At 39.7% G+C, this 18,217-nt stretch overlaps 1 protein-coding gene across 7 annotated transcripts in view; it reads right to left on the bottom strand.

The window, feature by feature from the left end:
- The window catches only part of NYAP2 (neuronal tyrosine-phosphorylated phosphoinositide-3-kinase adaptor 2), a 382,953-nt gene that overhangs the window by 200,120 nt on the left and 164,616 nt on the right, over window positions 1-18,217 (bottom strand). For all 7 annotated transcript variants that reach the window (XM_078329186.1, XM_008999586.4, XM_035305903.3 and 4 more), the window contains one exon: window positions 11,604-12,701. In XM_078329186.1, the coding sequence (XP_078185312.1) occupies window positions 11,604-12,701 (1,098 nt within the window). The remainder of the gene's footprint in view (window positions 1-11,603; window positions 12,702-18,217) is intronic.

Genomic DNA, 18,217 nt, shown 5'->3' with positions numbered 1-18,217 from the left:
AAATTGGTAGCCTGAGTTTGGAGTCAAGGATTAGGCTGACTTTTTTAATGCAGTTTCTGGCAAAGTTCTTTCATCAAGCGAGAACAACATCAGATGGAAAGTATCAGAAGGAGGAAATTGTCCTCTCTGGAAATTTACAGATAAGCCGGTCATCTGCTGAAGCCCTACACAAGAAGCCAAGCCAGAAGGGACTCAGTTTGAGCATCTGATATTTTCATTCAAAAAGTGAGAAAACTAAGAGTTGAACCGACTTATCTAAGGTCTCAAAGCTTGTTAATGGAAACCACCTCTTTTGATATCCAGCCTTGTGCTAGACTTCAATATCGTATTTAATTAAAATGTAGGACATGCTTAGGGTAACCTGATGTAGCCAGTAGGAAATCATTTATGCCAAATATTTAATTACTTATAGTTCTCAAAGTGTCAACAATACATGGTTGTCTCTAAAAATCAGAAATTCAATGTGTTATTCCAAGTAAGGGAACAGGAAAGAAAAAAAAACAATTCTAGTATTTTTCACATATACAAAATTAACTACCACTGAGGGAATCTCAGTTTAAAAAAATAGACCGGTATAACTTAATTTCCGAACTGAAAATGTTTCTGCATTTTATACATCTAAAGCAGGGAGAGTTCTTCTTAATGGAGAGAATTGCTGATTAAATTGCTGACAAGAAATTGCACTTAAAGATTCAGCAGCCAGAGAATATAAACACGGGAGATAAACACGTCTGCCTGCATCAGTCAAGGACAGCTGCGGTCTACCCCCAGAAAGGGGAGCAATTATTTATGAAATTATGTCTTCTTCAGTGATTCTATATTGCAATTCTAGGAGAAACTAAACGAGAAAAACAGACAATGTCATGGTCCCAATTAACCAAGGAGACACACAAAGTTTTGAAATCAAGGAATTATACTCCATTTAACCCCATCATCCTGTTAAAAAAAAAAATCCCTTCAGTTTTAAAACATAATAGGCCAGCTAAAGAATTCTCTCTCTCTCTCTCTCGGTGTGTGTGTGTGTGTGTGTGTGTGTGTTTAATTTTAAAGATGAGTGGGGCCGGGAGTCGTGGCTCACACCTGTAATCCCAGCACTTTGGGAGGCTGAGAGGAGGGTAGATCACAAGCTCAGAAGTTCAAGATCAACCTGGCCAAGATGATGAAACCCCATCTATACTAAAAATACAAAAATTATCTTGGTGTGGTGGCGGACACCTATAATCCCAGCTACCCAGGAGGCTGTGGCAGAGAATTGCTTGAACCTGGGAGGCAGAGGGTGCAGTGAGCCGAGATCGCGCTCCTGCACTCCAGCCTGTGTGGGCGACAGAGTGAGACTCTGACTCACAAAAAAAAAAAAAGAAAGAAAGAAAGAAAGAAAGAAAGAAAAGAAAAACAGAAAGATGAGTGTCTGATTCTGTCAAGTGCATAGTATCTCAAATGTAAAGAGAAAAGAGGTAGTGCTAAGAAGCATCTGTATAGGGCACCTCGGAGTTGTTTTGTCTGTTTTACTCCAGTCAGTTTTCAGATGAGTGCTGCTAGTGTGCTCATTGCTTTTGTGCATTGGCTCGGGCTTTTAATTAATCAACTATTTTTCCCCTTGGAGGAGCCATGGGCCATCAAGTTGCTGCATAGTTACGGCCAAGATGCAAGCACTGAGGACAAAAGCGCTGTATCCCTGGATAGTAGCTCAGTATTGCATATCGGAGAGACCAAAGAAGGCTGCACATACACCCTTAAATTATGCTTAGAGGTGTTGAGATGAACACTCATATCTTTTTAGCAAAGAAACCTGAACATATATTCTTAAGTCACGCTTAGAGGCAGTAAGGTGAGCACTCACATCTTTTTGCTTAGATCATTTAGGCGATTTTGAGGCCCACTGGGCCGACCATATGCCTTCAGGGGCAGCTCAGAAACCTAGGGTACAAAGCTCCTTGCAGTGACTGAGATATTCCAAAGTGAGTTTTGAAGGGTGCTCAAAAGATTTCCCACCCCTTCCTAAATTGATACCAGTCATTAAGTAGTCCATGCCATTTGTGTACAGATTAGGCAGATATCCCTGAGAATGATAACATCATGAGCCCTTAGACTTTTGATGAAAATTGGTGAATTTGGGAGAACTTGATCAAGTATAGATAAGGTATCAGTAAGTCAAAGAAACTCTAGAGCCAAATAATCGAGGTTCATATCCCAGATTCACTCCCCACATGATTGTGTGAGTTGTGCCACTGTTTCTTCCATCTTTAAAATGGCAATGTCAATATCACATGCCTCAGAGTACTGCTATGAAGACTAACTACTTGTAAATTTCTTAGAAAGTTCTGGTACAGAGTAAATGGCATGAAGATTAAGTATATGCAAGTGTTCTAGAGGAAGGGGCTGGCCACTGCCTTCTTCCACATCCTTACCACTAGTTTCTTTGATGCTCCCACTCTGGGCTTAGTTGGTCGTGCTATTGTTCCTGAGACAAACCTGCTTGAGGCCAAGGCATTTTCTAAGACGATCACCACCTTATTCCTCATTAACGTTGTGAACCCAATTCCTAAGCTCCTTAGCCCAGTCATGACCTCTAGAGTCCCAGATTGCCAGTAATGCTCTCATTCCATCCTTCCAGTGCCCCACAAGAAAGACTTCCATTCTCTCCTATTGCCTATGAGTTACTCTGCCTCCTACGTGGACTAGAGGGTGTACTCTAGACAGCACACTTTCATTCTGAGTCACAACTCCACCTGGAGGGCCCACCGTGCTCTGGCTAGTCCTCTCCCTTCAAAAGCCTAGACACATTTGGATGGACTTCTGGGGTGAGGATGACTGCCAGCCAGTCTCAGGTTTCTTCCTCGCCTTCCTGACCAGCAGCACCAGTTCCTGTCTGAAGCAGCTTTTGTGAGTGGTTCTCAAACTCTAGTACTGAGCAATTCTGATGAAGGAAGTGGCACAGAATCGACATGACTATGACGGAGGTGCTAAGACAAGGATAGATGCAATTCACAGATTGCCCACCATGTACTCCATTTTTTTTTTTTTGTTTTTTTTGAGACGGAGTTTCGCTTTTGTTAACCAGGCTGGAGTGCAATGGCGTGATCTCGGCTCATCGCAACCTCTGCCTCCTGGGTTCAGGCAATTCTCCTGCCTCAGCCTCCTGAGTAGCTGGGATTACAGGCACATGCCACCATGCCCAGCTAATTTTTTGTATTTTTAGTAGAGATGGGGTTTCAGTCTGTTGAACAGGATGGTCTCGATCTCTTGACCTCATGATCTACCCGCCTCGGCCTTCCAAAGTGCTGGGATTACAGGTGTGAGCCACCACGCCCACCGGTTCTTAAACTTTCAAGGTCTCTGGAAGAATCCACAGGTAGTGACGTAGTCATCCCTTTTGAATCCACATTACCCTGCCTGTCCTCGTTGTAAGCTGCCAATTGATCAGTAACTTAGTCAAGGAAAGGAAACCAACAGTCACTCATTTTGAGTTGTCTGTTTTACTTCCTCTCACCTCTCTTCTTTTTCTTATATAAATTCTCTTTTAACCTTGTTACATGAAAGCAATGCTTTCTTGAATATCAGTAAATGGTGTTGCTAATATTTAACCATATATCCCCAAATTATTGCTTGCTTGAAGGCATAAATATGACCATGGATTGTCATTAAACAGTCAGCATCCCAGGCCCAACCCCTACAGTTCTCATTAAATAGGTCTATAATAAAGCCCAGCAATCTGGATTTTAAACAACATCCAGGTGAATATGATGCAGGCATTTGGACCATTCACCTAAGCTTTCTGCCTCTTGCCTACCATGCTTTGAACTACACAAGAAACTTCTCTGGAGCCTGAGCACATCCAAGGTCACATCCTGGGAGAATCATCATTATACAGGTCCTGGCTTGATTTCTTTTCTGAGCTGCTGGAAGGACCCTTGCTAAGGCAGAAGCCAGTCTGAGGCCACAGGAGGTCACTGTGTGGGAGTCTTAGCAGGGGAGCAACCAACAAACAGCAGGAGAAGAGATCTGAAAAGGGATTAGCCTTTATTTGAGATGTTTAAGAAAATGAACAGGTTTTGGTCCTGCCAGAAGTTTTGGAATCTTTCTTATGGCATCCTCTGAGGTGGCTTCAGGTCTTTGGGTATAACTCTACTCCTAAATGCCTTTGAAGAATTCCAGCATACAAGAGGTTCCAAATCTAGCCCCTAACTCTGGTCAGGGTGCTCCAAAAGTCACCATTCGTCTAGGAGCCCTGCCTGAAGTCAACGTGCCTGCAGGCTGAGGGTTCTCTCATTCTCCATTGCAAAGGAGAGATCCAGAACTATAGACTCCCTCCTCCAACCTTCCCTTTGGTTTTTCAATACCTGTTTTTGTCCTACTCTTTGTCAGCATCTGCTTTCATAAGCAAGAAACTGAGGGAATATAAAGTCCTTAACTACTTCACCTGCTAGGTTTTACTGAAAGCTACATGTGATTTATTTTACTTTTTTAAAGACAGGGTCTTGCTCTGTTGCCCAGTCTGGAGTGCAATGGTGTGATTATAGCTCACTTCATTCTCAAACTCTCAGATTCAATTGATCCTCCTGCCTCAGCCTCCCAAGAAACTAGGACTATAGGCATGTGATGCCACACCCAGCTAATATATATATATATATATTATTTTTAGTAGAGATATTCCTCAAGAAGAGCAACCCCAAGGCACATAATTGTTAGATTCACCAGGATCGAAACAAAGGAGAAAATACTAACAGCAGCCAGAGAGAAAGGCCAGGTTACCCATAAAGGGAAGCCTGTTAGACTTACAGCAGATCTCTCAGCGGAAACCCTACAAGCCAGAAGAGAGTGGGAGCCAATATTCAACATACTTAAAGAACAGAACTTTCAGCCTAGAATCTCATATCCTGCCAAACTAAGCTTCACAGTTGAAGGAAAAATAAAATCTTTTATGAACAAGCAAGTACTCAGAGATTTTATTACCACCAGGCCTGCTTTACAAGAACTTCTGAAAGAAGCATTATCCATAGAAAGGAACAACCAGTATGAGCCTTTCTAAAAATATACCAAAAAGTAAAGAGCATCAACATAAAGAAGAATTTACATCAATGAATGGATAAAATAGCCAGTTAACATCAAATGGCAGTAACCCTAAATTTAAATCGACTAAATCCCCCAATCAAAAGATACAGCCAAAACCTAATGGTATATCCAAAGATACATAAAGACTCAAAACAAAGGGTTGGAGAAAAATTTACCAACCAAATGGAGAGCAAAAATAAATAAATAAACAAAAAGCAGGAGTTGCAATTCTCACATTTGATAAAATAGATTTCAAAGCAACAAAGATACAGTGGTAAAAGGATCAATGCAACAATAAGAGATCTTAATACCCAGATACATAAGACCCATAATGAGATTTAGACTCAACGAGACAGAAAATTAATAAGGATATCCAGGACTTCAACTCAGATCCAGAGCAAGTAAATTCAATAAATATTTATAGAGTTCTCCATTTTAAATACACAAAATATTGATCGGCCAGTATTAATACCCATTTTTAGAATGAAGCAATATTCCTGTTCTCTCTCCCTCTTTTTCTTCCTCTTTCTTCCTCTCCTTCTCTCCTTTTTTCACTTTTCAACATCTTAGTTCCTCACCTCTACTCAATACATTCCTCTGAACACCTGATTCCCTGTGATTCTCCCTTCCCACTGAAACCTCCAAAAAAAGAAAATAAATAAATAAATAAATAATAAAAATAAAACTACCTGAAAGAAAGGGAGGAGGTAGGAAAACCACTAGAAACACATAACAATTTAAGTGAATTTAAAGGATATAATATTAGCCGGCACTTCAGTTCTAAATAAACTCTAAGGACATCCCAGCAGATTAATAAGCTATCAATACTGTGTCACTGTTATTATGAATGACCAGAAACAATGATATCACCTTTTTGTGCAGCCCCCCCGTTGAGGTCACTTTGCATTAGCCCGTGGCAGGTGCACAGTGACTGTCACAACAATGACCCTGAGTTACCAAGACAGCCAGTATACATTAGTAGACCCTTTTTTTTCTTACAAATGGAACAACATATAAAAACAGCATATAAAAATAGAAATATATTTTAAAATCCTTTAATAAACTTCAGAATTTTTTAAATAAATTCTTTAAAAATTAAATTAGTAAGAGTTAGTTGGAGCAGCTCCTTCATAATCAATGCCTAATCTTTTAGTATCACTGGACCTCACACAGCACAAAAAAGGAGAGAGGTATGTGGGCTTATATTTACATGTGGCATGTGAGGCAGGGGTTAGATGTCTTCAGGATTTTGTGGGTTTATTTTGTGTCTATGTAAGAATGTTTGGAGCTGTGGTTTCTATATGGAGTTTTTTTTTAAAGAAAGTCAATGAAAAGGCAAAGATGACATCTGATTCCTAATTCTATTTCATCAGATCTACAAGACTTATTTATATCTATAATTAAAAAAAATATAATATGACATCTAAAAGTATCAAATACTGGCTGGATACAGTGGCTTGTGCCTGTAATCCCAGCACTTTGGGAGGCTGAGGCAGGAGGATATCCTGAGGTCAGCAGTTCAAGACCATCCTGGCCAACATGGTGAAACCCTGTCCCTATTAAAAATACAAAGTATTAGCTAGATGTGGTGGTACATGCCTGTAATCCCAGCTACTTGGGAGGCTGAAGCAGGAGAATTGCTTGAACCTGGGAATCGGAGGTTGCAGTGAGCTGAGATTGCACCACTGTACTCCAGCATGGGCTACAGAGTGAGACTGAAAAAAAAAGTATTAAATACTTTTGAAAGGCTAAAAAATGAGATTTAATTGTAAAAACTTATTAGTCTCCAATAACGTGGAATATGGTTAAGTATCATATAGCTTTTTTTTGGTACTACCAAGAAAGACATAATTTATCTTTTAATAATAATGACAAGAGGCCGGGTGTGGTAGCTCACGCCTGTAATCCTAGCACTTTGGGAGGTCAAAGTGGATGGATTCCCTGAGCTCAGGAGTTCGAGACCAGCCTGGGCAACACTGTGAAACCCTGTCTCTACTAAAATACAAAAAATTAGCAGGGTGTGGTGGTGTGGGCCTGTAGCCCCAGCTACTTGGGAGGCTGAGGCAGGAGAATTGCTAGAACCCGGAAGAAAGAGGCTATGATGAGTCAAGATTGCGTCACTGCACTCCAGCCTGGGCAGGAGAGCCAGACTCTGTCTCTTAATAATAATAATAACAATAATAACGTCAGGAGATGGGTGGGCCTGCACCTTTGTTTTCATCCCTGCTTCTGGAGCTCCACTGCGCCCCACGTCTTCTTCCCTGTTATGCCTGTCTCTTTCTGAAAGGAGCAACTTAAAGAGGGTCAGGGGCTAGATCTGGAAGCTTTTGTACTCTGGAATTGTTCAAAGGTATTTAGGAGTTGAGCTATACCCAAAGAGCTGAAGACATCTCAGAGGATATCATGAGGAAGATCCCAAAAGTTCTAGCAGGATCAAGGCCTGTTAGCTTTCTTAAACATCTCAAATAAAGATGAGTCTCTTTCTGTGTGCCTCACTTCTTGGTGCCAACATCTACTCACATGCTCATCTGCCTCTGGGCATGCATTTCGCTTATTTCTTAGTGCCTTAGTTTATTCATTAATTTCTTTCCTTTGCTGCTTCATCTTCTACTTTTTCTCTACATTTTTAATTTACATTTCTCCATTATTGCTTCTCTATCTCACTCTTTCCCCTCAAAAAGTTTGTAAATTTTAATTATGTTCTTCACTAGGTCTTGTACTTTTTCATAGAAATGGACAATTTACTCATCTATGTTGAATACAGGCTAATATGGTTTGGCTCTGTGTCCCCAGCCAAATCTCATCTCCTATTGTAATCCCCTTAATCCCTACATGTAAGGGAGGGAACAGGGGGAGGCGATTGAATTTCAGGGGTGGTTTTCCCCATACTGTTCTTATGATAGTGAGTTCTCACAAAAAATAATCATTTTATAAGGCAATCTTCCCTGCTCTGGTGACCTCTCTCCTGCCACCAGGAAAGGTCTTTGCTTCCCACTTCGCCGTCCATCATGATTGTAAGTTTTCTGAGGCCCCCCCAGCCATGTGAAACTGTGAGTCAATTTAACCTTTTTTCTTTATAAATCACCCAGTCTTGGAAGTTCTTTATCAGAATGAAATTGGACTGATATTCAGGTTAAACATTTCTTTTTAAATATTTGATGTGATCACTAATTTCCATGATTCATGGCACCTGAGCTATTAAAACAAAATGGCCCATTTGTGACCTACATCTTCTAAAAAATCAAATCAAAATCATAATGAATATATTAAAGAAGAACATGCAAAAGAAAGATGAAAATGATAGGCAGTAAGTTATGTTAAGTCTCCAAAGTTTATCATAAAACATATTTGTACCTGACCTACTTACCAAGTAGACACAAAAATTTATAGCAATAGCATATGAGTTAATCACTTCTTACATGTCTCATGTCATTCACCTCTCTGCACAAATTTTAAAAGTATATATTAATAATAATTACCAAATAAAAAATTACTAGATCTATAGAGACTATCAGATGTCCTAACTGAATCATAGACAAACATTACAATGTTCCATCCACGAGGGAAAAAAACACTTCCAATAACAATGAATGTGAAGGCCATATTTAGAAAATTTGAAACAGAAGGAAATTTATCTATCTCTTTTGTCTCATTTTATTTCTTCTCTATTGACCAATCCCCATCAACAATTATAAACTTTCAAAACATGAAATTGTTACATTAGGTGTGCCTTTTATAAATTATTAAAATGAGTTTAAGGTATAAATTTTATTTGACATAGTTTTCCTTAATTAAAAAAATATTATATTTGTTTTAGATTGAATATTAGTAAATTCTCAACATTTACTTCTCCACTAAATCAAGAGAGGCTTGGAAAACAGAGATATCAGTTTTACTTTATTCCTGAAATGTAGAAAACCCCTGAAACTTAAAAAAATAATGAAACTCACTGTCATAAATGTCATAAATGTTATACTACTTCGTATCACTTTTTCTATCCCTAAGGTAGCAACAGGTCCACAAATCCTTACTGTCTGGCAAAAGTAAAGGGGAGAATTGTATCCATGAGCATACGGCAGCAGAAATTACTGGTTATCTCCCAATTAACGATTGTGATTCTACTTTTTGCATTATGGAAAGATTCTGAGAGCCCGTTTGACTTTGTGAGCATCTAAAGGTGTCTTTCCATTTTCCTCGAGAGTCAAAAATAAATAGCAATTTGATTTGTCCATTTGATTTATTTGATTATTCATTTGTATTACCTGTGTTTTTCCTCCCTTCCATTTAAGTAAAGTAAAATACTGAGGTTAATGTAACTCAGGGGCATGCATGCCCTTTCTCTGCAGAGGTGATGCATGGTTAATAGCACATGTGAAGTAATTCAATCCTTGGCTCTCTAAAAGCTGTAAAGAGCCTTGACCAGTCTTCCATGTACAAGCTTTGTTTTAGAAGTACACACAGCTCGTTTTTGGAGTTGAATGGGGAAGTCTGTGACATATAGCACATAGACTGATTCTAACAGATGGATTTTTCTTGAAATAGCTTCATTAGTTAATCATTTCTTTTACATATTTTTTTTTCTAGCTAATTGGCATAGCTGCCAGCTGGAGCTGTTAAGTATCTTCCAAAGAAGCTGATAGGTAGGGAGAAAATCCAATCATCTCACCAATTCAAAGATGAAAGTTCTATTAATTTCGCAATACCCATTATGTATTTTTAAAGTAAAATGTTTAAAAAATATTTTCTCTTATTCTAAATCCCTTATTTTGATCTGTGCAAAAACAAAATCAATCAATCAATTATCTGGAAGAAACTTTAAACTTTAATAAATTATTTAGACCGGGTTTTCCAGCGTTGGCATTATTGACACTGTAGACCAGATCACCCTTTGTGCCTGTGTGTGGGGGGGGCATCATGTGCATTCTACATCGCTAAGCAGCATGTCTGGCTTTTACACAATACATGTCAGTAACATCCCCAGTTGTAACAACCAATAACATCTGAAGACATTGCAAAATATCCCGGGGGACAAAATTTCCCTAGTTGACAACTGCTCTAGAAATAGATTGTTCCTAGTTTTAAAATCAATTCTTAAAAGAATTTTATGTACGTATGTACATATGCATGAATATAACTCCAGACATGCCTAATATATTAGAAATGTCTGCCTTTTAGTTAGGCAATTAAAATGTTTTGGGGGCAATTATTGAAATAGCTAACATTTTCAGAAATTTCTGTGTAAAGGGAGAAAAGAATTAGTGGCTTATAACTATCAATGAATATTAATTATATTAAAAATGCCATTATCATTTTCATCATCAAAAATATTGAGGATTTCTTTTCCTTTAAGGAAAGTTCACAGTATGACTATATGAATAGATAAATAAAAAATCATGTGAGGATTACTTGAGATGTAAGAGATTAATTATCAGCTTAGGTGCCTAAGGCATTTTTAAGTAAGAGAAAGAAGTGTAATTTAATGAAATGGACATAGAAAAAACTAATCTGGGCCTGTTTTGACATTACCATATAGTTGTGCATTGATTTGGAACTCATAAAATGGTTAGTTATTCAGATATAGAAATTTCATGGTCTTTGAAATTCAGTAGTAAAAATAATGTTCACCACAGTAGTGATTCTTCTGTAAGTTATGTATTGATGGATCTAGGAAGAGTACCATAGAAATAGGTATGAATCACCGTGGCTTTTACAAGGAAAACAATGGTTCTATTCTCATTTATAGTAAAGGTAAAAATATAAGAACATGAAGTATACAGAGAGAATCATTTTTTATGACAAAGAAAAAAAAAGATCCTAAATTCTAATCAAACTGCTTTCTTTCCAACAGAGGTTTTCTAATACGAATTTGCTTAAGAAGTTTTTTAATATAAGACGAGGGTAAGTTTTAACATTTAACAGTTGCATGTTTGAATGTTTAATTCTCACCGCCCCCCACCTCCAAATCAAGATATTTACCTAAAAATTCAATAGTGGTCTCTGTTTTCAGTTTGACTTTCCAGGGCCATTATAAGACTTTAGATTGTATACTTCATTTTTTTAATCACTCTGCTTTTAAATAGGAAATGTTGTATTGTGCAGATTGTCATTTTTGATTCTTTCAGCTTACATTCAAGATACACTATTTGGCTTAGTATGGCAAAAGTGAATCAGCACATTTTGCATGTTAGGATTGCAACTAAAAGGCCTCCATGTGTTCTCTGCACATACCTAAAATTCCATAGCGGTCCCTATTTTCACTTTTCAGCTTTCCAGGACCATCGTAAGAATTTAGATTTTATACCTTATTTTTCAAAAATCATTCCTCTTTTAAATAGGTACTGGTATATTGCACAGGCTATCATTTTTAATATTTTCAGGATACACCGTTTGGCCTAGCATGGCAAAAGTGAACTAACACATTTTGCATGCTGAGATTCCAGCTCCAAAGCCTTGAGACCCAGTACCCTGTGCATTACCTGCACACAATGGACTTCACCCTGGTTTTAAGCCTGGCACTGGGCTCTGGGCTCAGGCAGGTCTTGCACACTTACTCTCTGCAGGCTCTTTGGAGCGCCGGCCACTGGATGACTTGCGGAGCAGGCTGCGGCCGGAGGAGAAGAGGCTGGTCAGCTCCTCCAGGGGGCTCGTGGGTGTCCGGGACCGGGAGCCACCCGGAGCCGCCCCGTAGGTGTTCACCGCCGCGTTGACCATCTTGGCCCCATCTTGCGACACGGGTCTGGGGGTCGAGTGAGGCACTGAAGAAGAGCTCCTGGAGAGGCTGCCCGAATGCACGGCGTCGTAGGGGGGAGGCCTCTTGAGGCTCAGGGGAGTCAGGGATCTCCCCATGCTGACCGGGGAGGGAGACGTGGAGTGGCTTTTAGGGTAGCCGTGGGGGGACTGGGTTCGGTACAGCGTGGACGGGGGCGGGGGGGACGAGGAGAGCGCAGGGGAGGCAGAGGCAGGTCCCAGGGCCGCGGCCTGCTCTTTCTCCAGTTTTGCATGGCTGGGGACGTGGGACGGCAGCGCGGAGGGCGACGCCCCCGCTGGCTGTTTCATGTAAGACACGTTTTCCAGCACGGGAAGCTTGGTGACCTCCAGGGGGGTGAGCGGGGACTCGTCGGAGTTGGGGGAGCAATGCACGGGGGCGGGAGGGAACACCAGCAGCGGGGGTCTGTGAGAAAGCAGGTTGGGGAAGGGCGGGGGGATGTCGCAAAGCAGCCCCTTGGGGGGGCATGGCACTGAGGCCTTGGCGAAGTCCAAGTCAGGCACCGTGGGAGTAGCACACTGCGAAGAACAGCTGTGATGGTCGAAATCACATTTGGCGTCCTGGCCCAAGTCGTCAAAGATGGGGTACTTCATTTCCTCGTAGACGGCCTCGCTCTGGTCGTCGTCCTCCTTCCTGAAGTCTCTGAGAATGTTCCCCACCATCTCGATGTACACGGGTTCCTCTTCCTCGGGGTCTCCCGCGGGACTGCCCATCTGGGACAGGGAGGAGTCCCGAGGCAGCGACGTCCTCCGGGGCCCCCCGTGCTTTTTGATGTACGTTTCATCGAAAGATGTGCTCAGCTGGGTGTTCGGATTCCGCTTCGGTTTGGGAGGTGGAATCTTCTTGGAATATTCATCACTGTGGGGTCTTGGTTTGGCCGACACTAAAAAACAAAAAACGTAGTGAAATTGATGAGTATAATAGGAGAGTTTTCAAAAATGATTTGCACCTGGGTTTACCACAATAAACTTTAGACAAGAGAGGTAGTCTGATTCATTCTTAGTTTGAGGGTCAGAGTAAAAGTCAACCAACGAGTCAAGCATTTCCCATATTTAGAAAACCTGATGGCAGAATAATAATAATCTTTAACTGATATTAATCATCTAACACTGATAAGGGCATTAAAACTAGGACTCTTCACCCCTTTGCCTTAGAATGCCTAAATAGAAGCTTTCAGATGTAACATATTGGATAAAAGTAATCATAAATTTTGTAAAAATTAACCTGCTAGAATTGAGAAAGAAACATGGGAGGAAAAAAAAGTTAGAGTCTCTGTTGGCACTATTGGTCAAAAACACCATACAGATTGCATCCTTTTATTGATGTGGTTTTTTATAGGTGAACACATCTTACTTGCATTTAGGATAAAAATTTCCCAGCCTGCTAGACTTAATATCTGTCTTAGCTCACATAAATAGCTTCCATACAGACAGGTCTGATATTTCAGGGGAAATTGATGTGAAAACCTTATGAGGCTAGACAAGTTAATCTTTATATCTCTAAGTATTGTTGGTTATGGTGTATTTGTTTGTGTTTGTTCTTAAGATCTCTTATGATATTCCAAATGCTGTCTCGGAATGAATTTATTACGTATGTTCCACTAACACATAAGAACGCCCTCAAGAGTTTTAAAGAGAATAACTCAGAGAATGATATGTAAGTTTCAAGAATAACTTCGGGAAACACACAACAGATATGTGTACCAACGCATTTCACAGCCTGCTGGATGCCCCTTTATTGACAGAATATAAACTGATACCACATAGTAACATGGAGCAAGCTGGCAAATGCCTGCGACTAAAATCAATTGTTTGGCATGCAAGGAAGGTACTTGAGTCTTGTTATTATCTCATTATCTCATTGTGTGGATATACAATTACAGTGATTATCTTTATTATGCAATGTAGCAGAATGTAGTTGCTTACAGTACATGGTAGCATATACTGTGAGCTGATGGTACAGCTCAGAGTTGTAAGACTACAAGGAACTAACAAGCTAAAGAGAAGGGTCTCAAGGCACAAATAGGGGAAACCCCTGAGTTTTGCTATCTTTTTTTTTTTTAACTGGCCTAATTTATATAGAATAGTTTTACTAAAATGTGGTAAAGGAGTGGAAACTGCTTAAAAATAATTTAGATGGCTGCTCCACCTATCAATCAAGCCCTCAGCAACAGGGAATCCATCAAATATTCTAGCAGTGACTATGTATTTCACCTTTCTAGATCACTCCTCTTTCAAATATTCTGTCCCAACATGCCTATGATGATGCTTTTACTCACTACAACCAAACTGCTTTCTGAGGGGAAGTTTTGTAATGTGTCTAGAATTTGCATTTACCCATACTGGGTAGAACTAGATATTATTTTCCAGGGGCTGTAGCAGTAAAGTCTTTTAATGCCCAAAGTGAAAAGCCTAGAGACAAAAATGGGGTGAAAATGATGCAGTCAGTCTTTTTAGGAGGGACCCAAGGCAATGAATAACTGTACTGCCTAATTTGGCATACATTACACTGGTATTGAAATCTGAGTACATTAATTTTCATATGATTTTAGTAAGTCATCAGATTATACACAAAAATCTGAGCCCCAATAAAGTAAAACTATAAGTCAAAGAACAAGGTTAACATAGTTTCGGTCAGCACTTGGAAGAACCAAAGTTCATGCAGATTATTCCTCTGAAACCTGTTTCCTGCCCTCCTCAATAGAAAGAAATGATTGTTCACCAAACACAGGCTCTGGGAAATTATTTGCCACAAATATTAAGTTCTAGTGATTGAATGGAGAGAGTTTGTGGGAATTCTTTGAGGGCAGAAGACTAAAGAGAGCAGTGCTCTAAGAATGGAGGGGTTAACCTAAGGCTAGAAATTAGTGTGTGTCCATGAGATGGGTAATTTTATCATATGGAAATAATCGTATTTAGAATAAGATTTTCATTTTTCATCCTCTTAAATTATAATTTACTTTTCTTTTCTTTGACCCTTCACTAAAGTCTGATACTCCAACATAGACTATGGAGAGAAATAACAGGGTAAGAACTTAAGGATCTGCTGAGCCTATGCCTAGGTAGCTGTACTGCATTGATGGGAGACTACAGTGTGGGATTCCCAGGCAGTGAGGCTGTCAATGGCAGCTCTGAGCATGGCACGAAATTCAGGGAAGCAACGATTGATGAACAACACTGGTGAGAACTTCTCCCTTTCCCACACACATGAGAAGGTGGCCTTTGGAATGGAAGAGAGATATGATTGGATTTACTCCAATTGTGAGCAAATGCCATTTCATTTTCTTTGCCAAAAGAATCAGAAAAAAAAATGAAATAAAGCCCCTCTATATCCATCAAATGATTTAAGAAAAAGAAGTTTCTAATTAAGCAGAACAACTATTAATTGAGAAGGAGTCTGGACAATCCATTTAAGAACAATTTCAATGATAAACCAAGTATAGATGTTGTATGACAAGGAAAACAAAATACAGCATATGACTCTTATGGTGCCTGTGAGATGATCAGAATTGACAGTTGCTGTTGACTGAATTGTGTCCTCATTCTTCCACAAAAATATTCAGCTGTTGAAGCCCTAACTTCCAATGTGATGGTATTTGGAGACAGATCCTTTGGGAAATAATTAGGCTTGAATGAGGTCATGAAGGAAGGACCCTCATGATGTGACTGATTATAAGAAGAGACAGCAGAGAGTTCTCTCCTGGCGCACACTCCCTCTTTCTCTCTCTCCCCACCTCCCTTCTCTCTCTCTCTCCCCACCTCCCTTCTCTCTCTCTCTCTCTCTCTCTCTCTCTCTCTCTCTCTCTCTCTCTCTGTGTGTGTGTGTGTGTGTGTGTGTACGTGCTATAGGAGAACACAGAGAGAAAGCATCAGTCTAATCATTTTACAAGTCAGGTAGAGAGCCCTCACCAGAAACTGACCACACTACTATCTTGATTTTGAACTTTTAGCCTCAAGAACTATGAGAAAATTTCTCTAATTTAAGTCACTCACTAATTTTGTTACAGCAAAATGAGCTTAGCTACCTAAGACAACATTATGCTTATTAAGTCCTAATGTAAAAAGCCCTTTATTGATGAACGATGAACATTTTAATTTCATCCTCTGGCACTGGAAAACTTTAACTAACTTTGTTACTTTAGGATTAAAACAACTTTTAAAATCCAAGACCTTTAAATTTCTCCAGCTCCCTCGCCCTCCTCAACTCTTACAACTATGTCACAGATCACAGAGGGCACATTCTGGCTACATCCAGAGTTGCTCATCCCATATATGGCCAAGAGCACCCTTCTGCCACATGGCCTGTCATACTCTCTCTTGTTGATCTAGTTCCTAATTTTTGGAAGACACTTACGACTTAAATCTGGTCCATTTTCTGGATGTTTGCTGCTTGTTGTTTGTTCTGATATACTTACTCCTTGCTTCATGCTGCTCTGCTTGTTCAGCCCACAAGCTGAAGTCAATCTCTAGCCAGCCTTGCCCAGGGGAATCCCCCTTTATCTAGGCAAGGTTTTCCCCTCTTCCATACCCTCTTTGGTGAAGAGAGCCTAACGCAGGCAGATTCCTGAAGTTCAAGCAATTTTCCCTCTAGGCCTTTTTAAAAATATTGATCCAACTTTAAAATGAAGGTGTGAGGGTGGGGTGTGGTGGCTCACACCTGTAATCCCAGCACTTTGGGAGGCAGAGGCAGGTGGATCACTTGAGGTTAGGAGTTCAAGACTAGCCTGGCAAACATGGTGAAGCCCCATCTCTATTAAAAATACAAAAGTTAGCCAGCTGCGGTGGCACATACTTATAATCCCAGCTATGTCAGGAGGCTGAGGCAGGAGAATCATTTGAACCTGGGAGGTAGAGGTTGCAGTGAGCCAAGATCACACCACTGCACTCCAGCCTAAGTGACGGAGAGAGACTCTGTCTCAAAAAATAAATAATAAATTAAATTAAATTAGAGTGTGAGGAGATTTAGAGAATAGAATCTTCTGTAAATTAAAGATGATCAGGATGAAATAACAGATCCAGTCTTTCAATATGGGGATAGGAGTTTTAAAGAAAATCTGCTTTTTATTCCCTGCCCTCCCTCCTTGCAATCTCATGGTTCTTCGTGGTAAATCAGAGGAAGAAACAATTTGCTTTCCAATAAACTGATTTTTACTTTCATTTTCCATGAAACATCTGGTTTTACCTTAGTGCAAGTATTGAGTAAATACTTTATATAACAATGAAAATGTGTTTCAGCTGTAACTGTCATGGGTACTGTTTTAATAGTTTATCTATATAAGTCTGAAATTTCAGACTGTGTTGTCCCATAATTTATTCCAACCTAAGTTCATTCTAGGAACTTAAAAATTAAAGAACATTTTATTTAAAATGCCATTTCTCTATAAGGTACTTAAAAATAGTCTTGGGCTGCATACATATATCTAAAATACTGCTAATAAAAGATAATAAAATGGTACTGCAAATTTCAACATTTAACCAAATTCAAACATGATACGAAGGTGATTTTTATCACTCTTGAATAAATTTTAAATTATTTCTAATAAGCCCAAAGATAGAAGCAATAATTCCTGTTCAGCTCCAGAATACAAGTTTTAATGCTTAAAATAGTATAATGACAGTAGCATTTAATAAGCAGAAAGTGACATTTTTTAAATGAGCTATCTGAGCACAAAGGTTATGCATGGCTTTCAGTCATGCCTAGATGATCTTCCTTTCACAGTTAATTTTGGAAATTCACCACGTGCCTTGTCAACCTATCTTTAGGAAATGATTTTCTCCTTATTAAAAAAAAAAGTGCAATGCAAAACGATGCCTTAGTATCTGTAGGTGTTCTTGACCCAAGAGGTTAAAAAAATAGATACAACACAGGTCAGCCTGTCCCTTCCTAGAAAGACTATGACTACAGAATCCCAGAATATGAAGGGCTCTTTGAGATATCCAGCCCAAATTCCATATACTACTAATAAACAAATACAAATCCTCTTCCTTCCTTCCTTCCTTCCTTCCTTCCTTCCTTCCTTCCTTCCTTCCTTCCTTCCTTTCTTGTCTGTCTTTCTTTCTTTCTTTCTTTCTTTCTTTCTTTCTTTCTTTCTTTCTTTCTTTCTTTCTCTCTCTCTCTTTCTTTCTTTCTTTTTCTTTTTCTTTTTTTGAGACAGAATCTTGCTCTGTTGCCCAGGCTGGAGTGCAGTAGCATGATAACAGCTCCCTGCAACCTCCTCCTCCCTGGTTCAAGTGATTCTCCTTCCTCAGCCTCCCAAGTAGCTGGGACTACAGGCAAATGCCACCACGCCCAGCTAATTTTTGTAGTTTTAGTAGAGGCAGGTTTCACCATGTTTGCCTGGCTAGTCTTCAACTCCTGACCTTGTGATCTGCCCACCTCAGCCTTCCAATGTGCTGAGAT

Source organism: Callithrix jacchus, chromosome 6 (genome assembly GCF_049354715.1).
Source record: "Callithrix jacchus isolate 240 chromosome 6, calJac240_pri, whole genome shotgun sequence".
Classification (NCBI taxonomy): Eukaryota; Metazoa; Chordata; class Mammalia; order Primates; family Cebidae; genus Callithrix; species Callithrix jacchus.
Note: the sequence above shows the minus strand (reverse complement) of the source record. Positions and strands in the feature narration are given on the sequence as shown.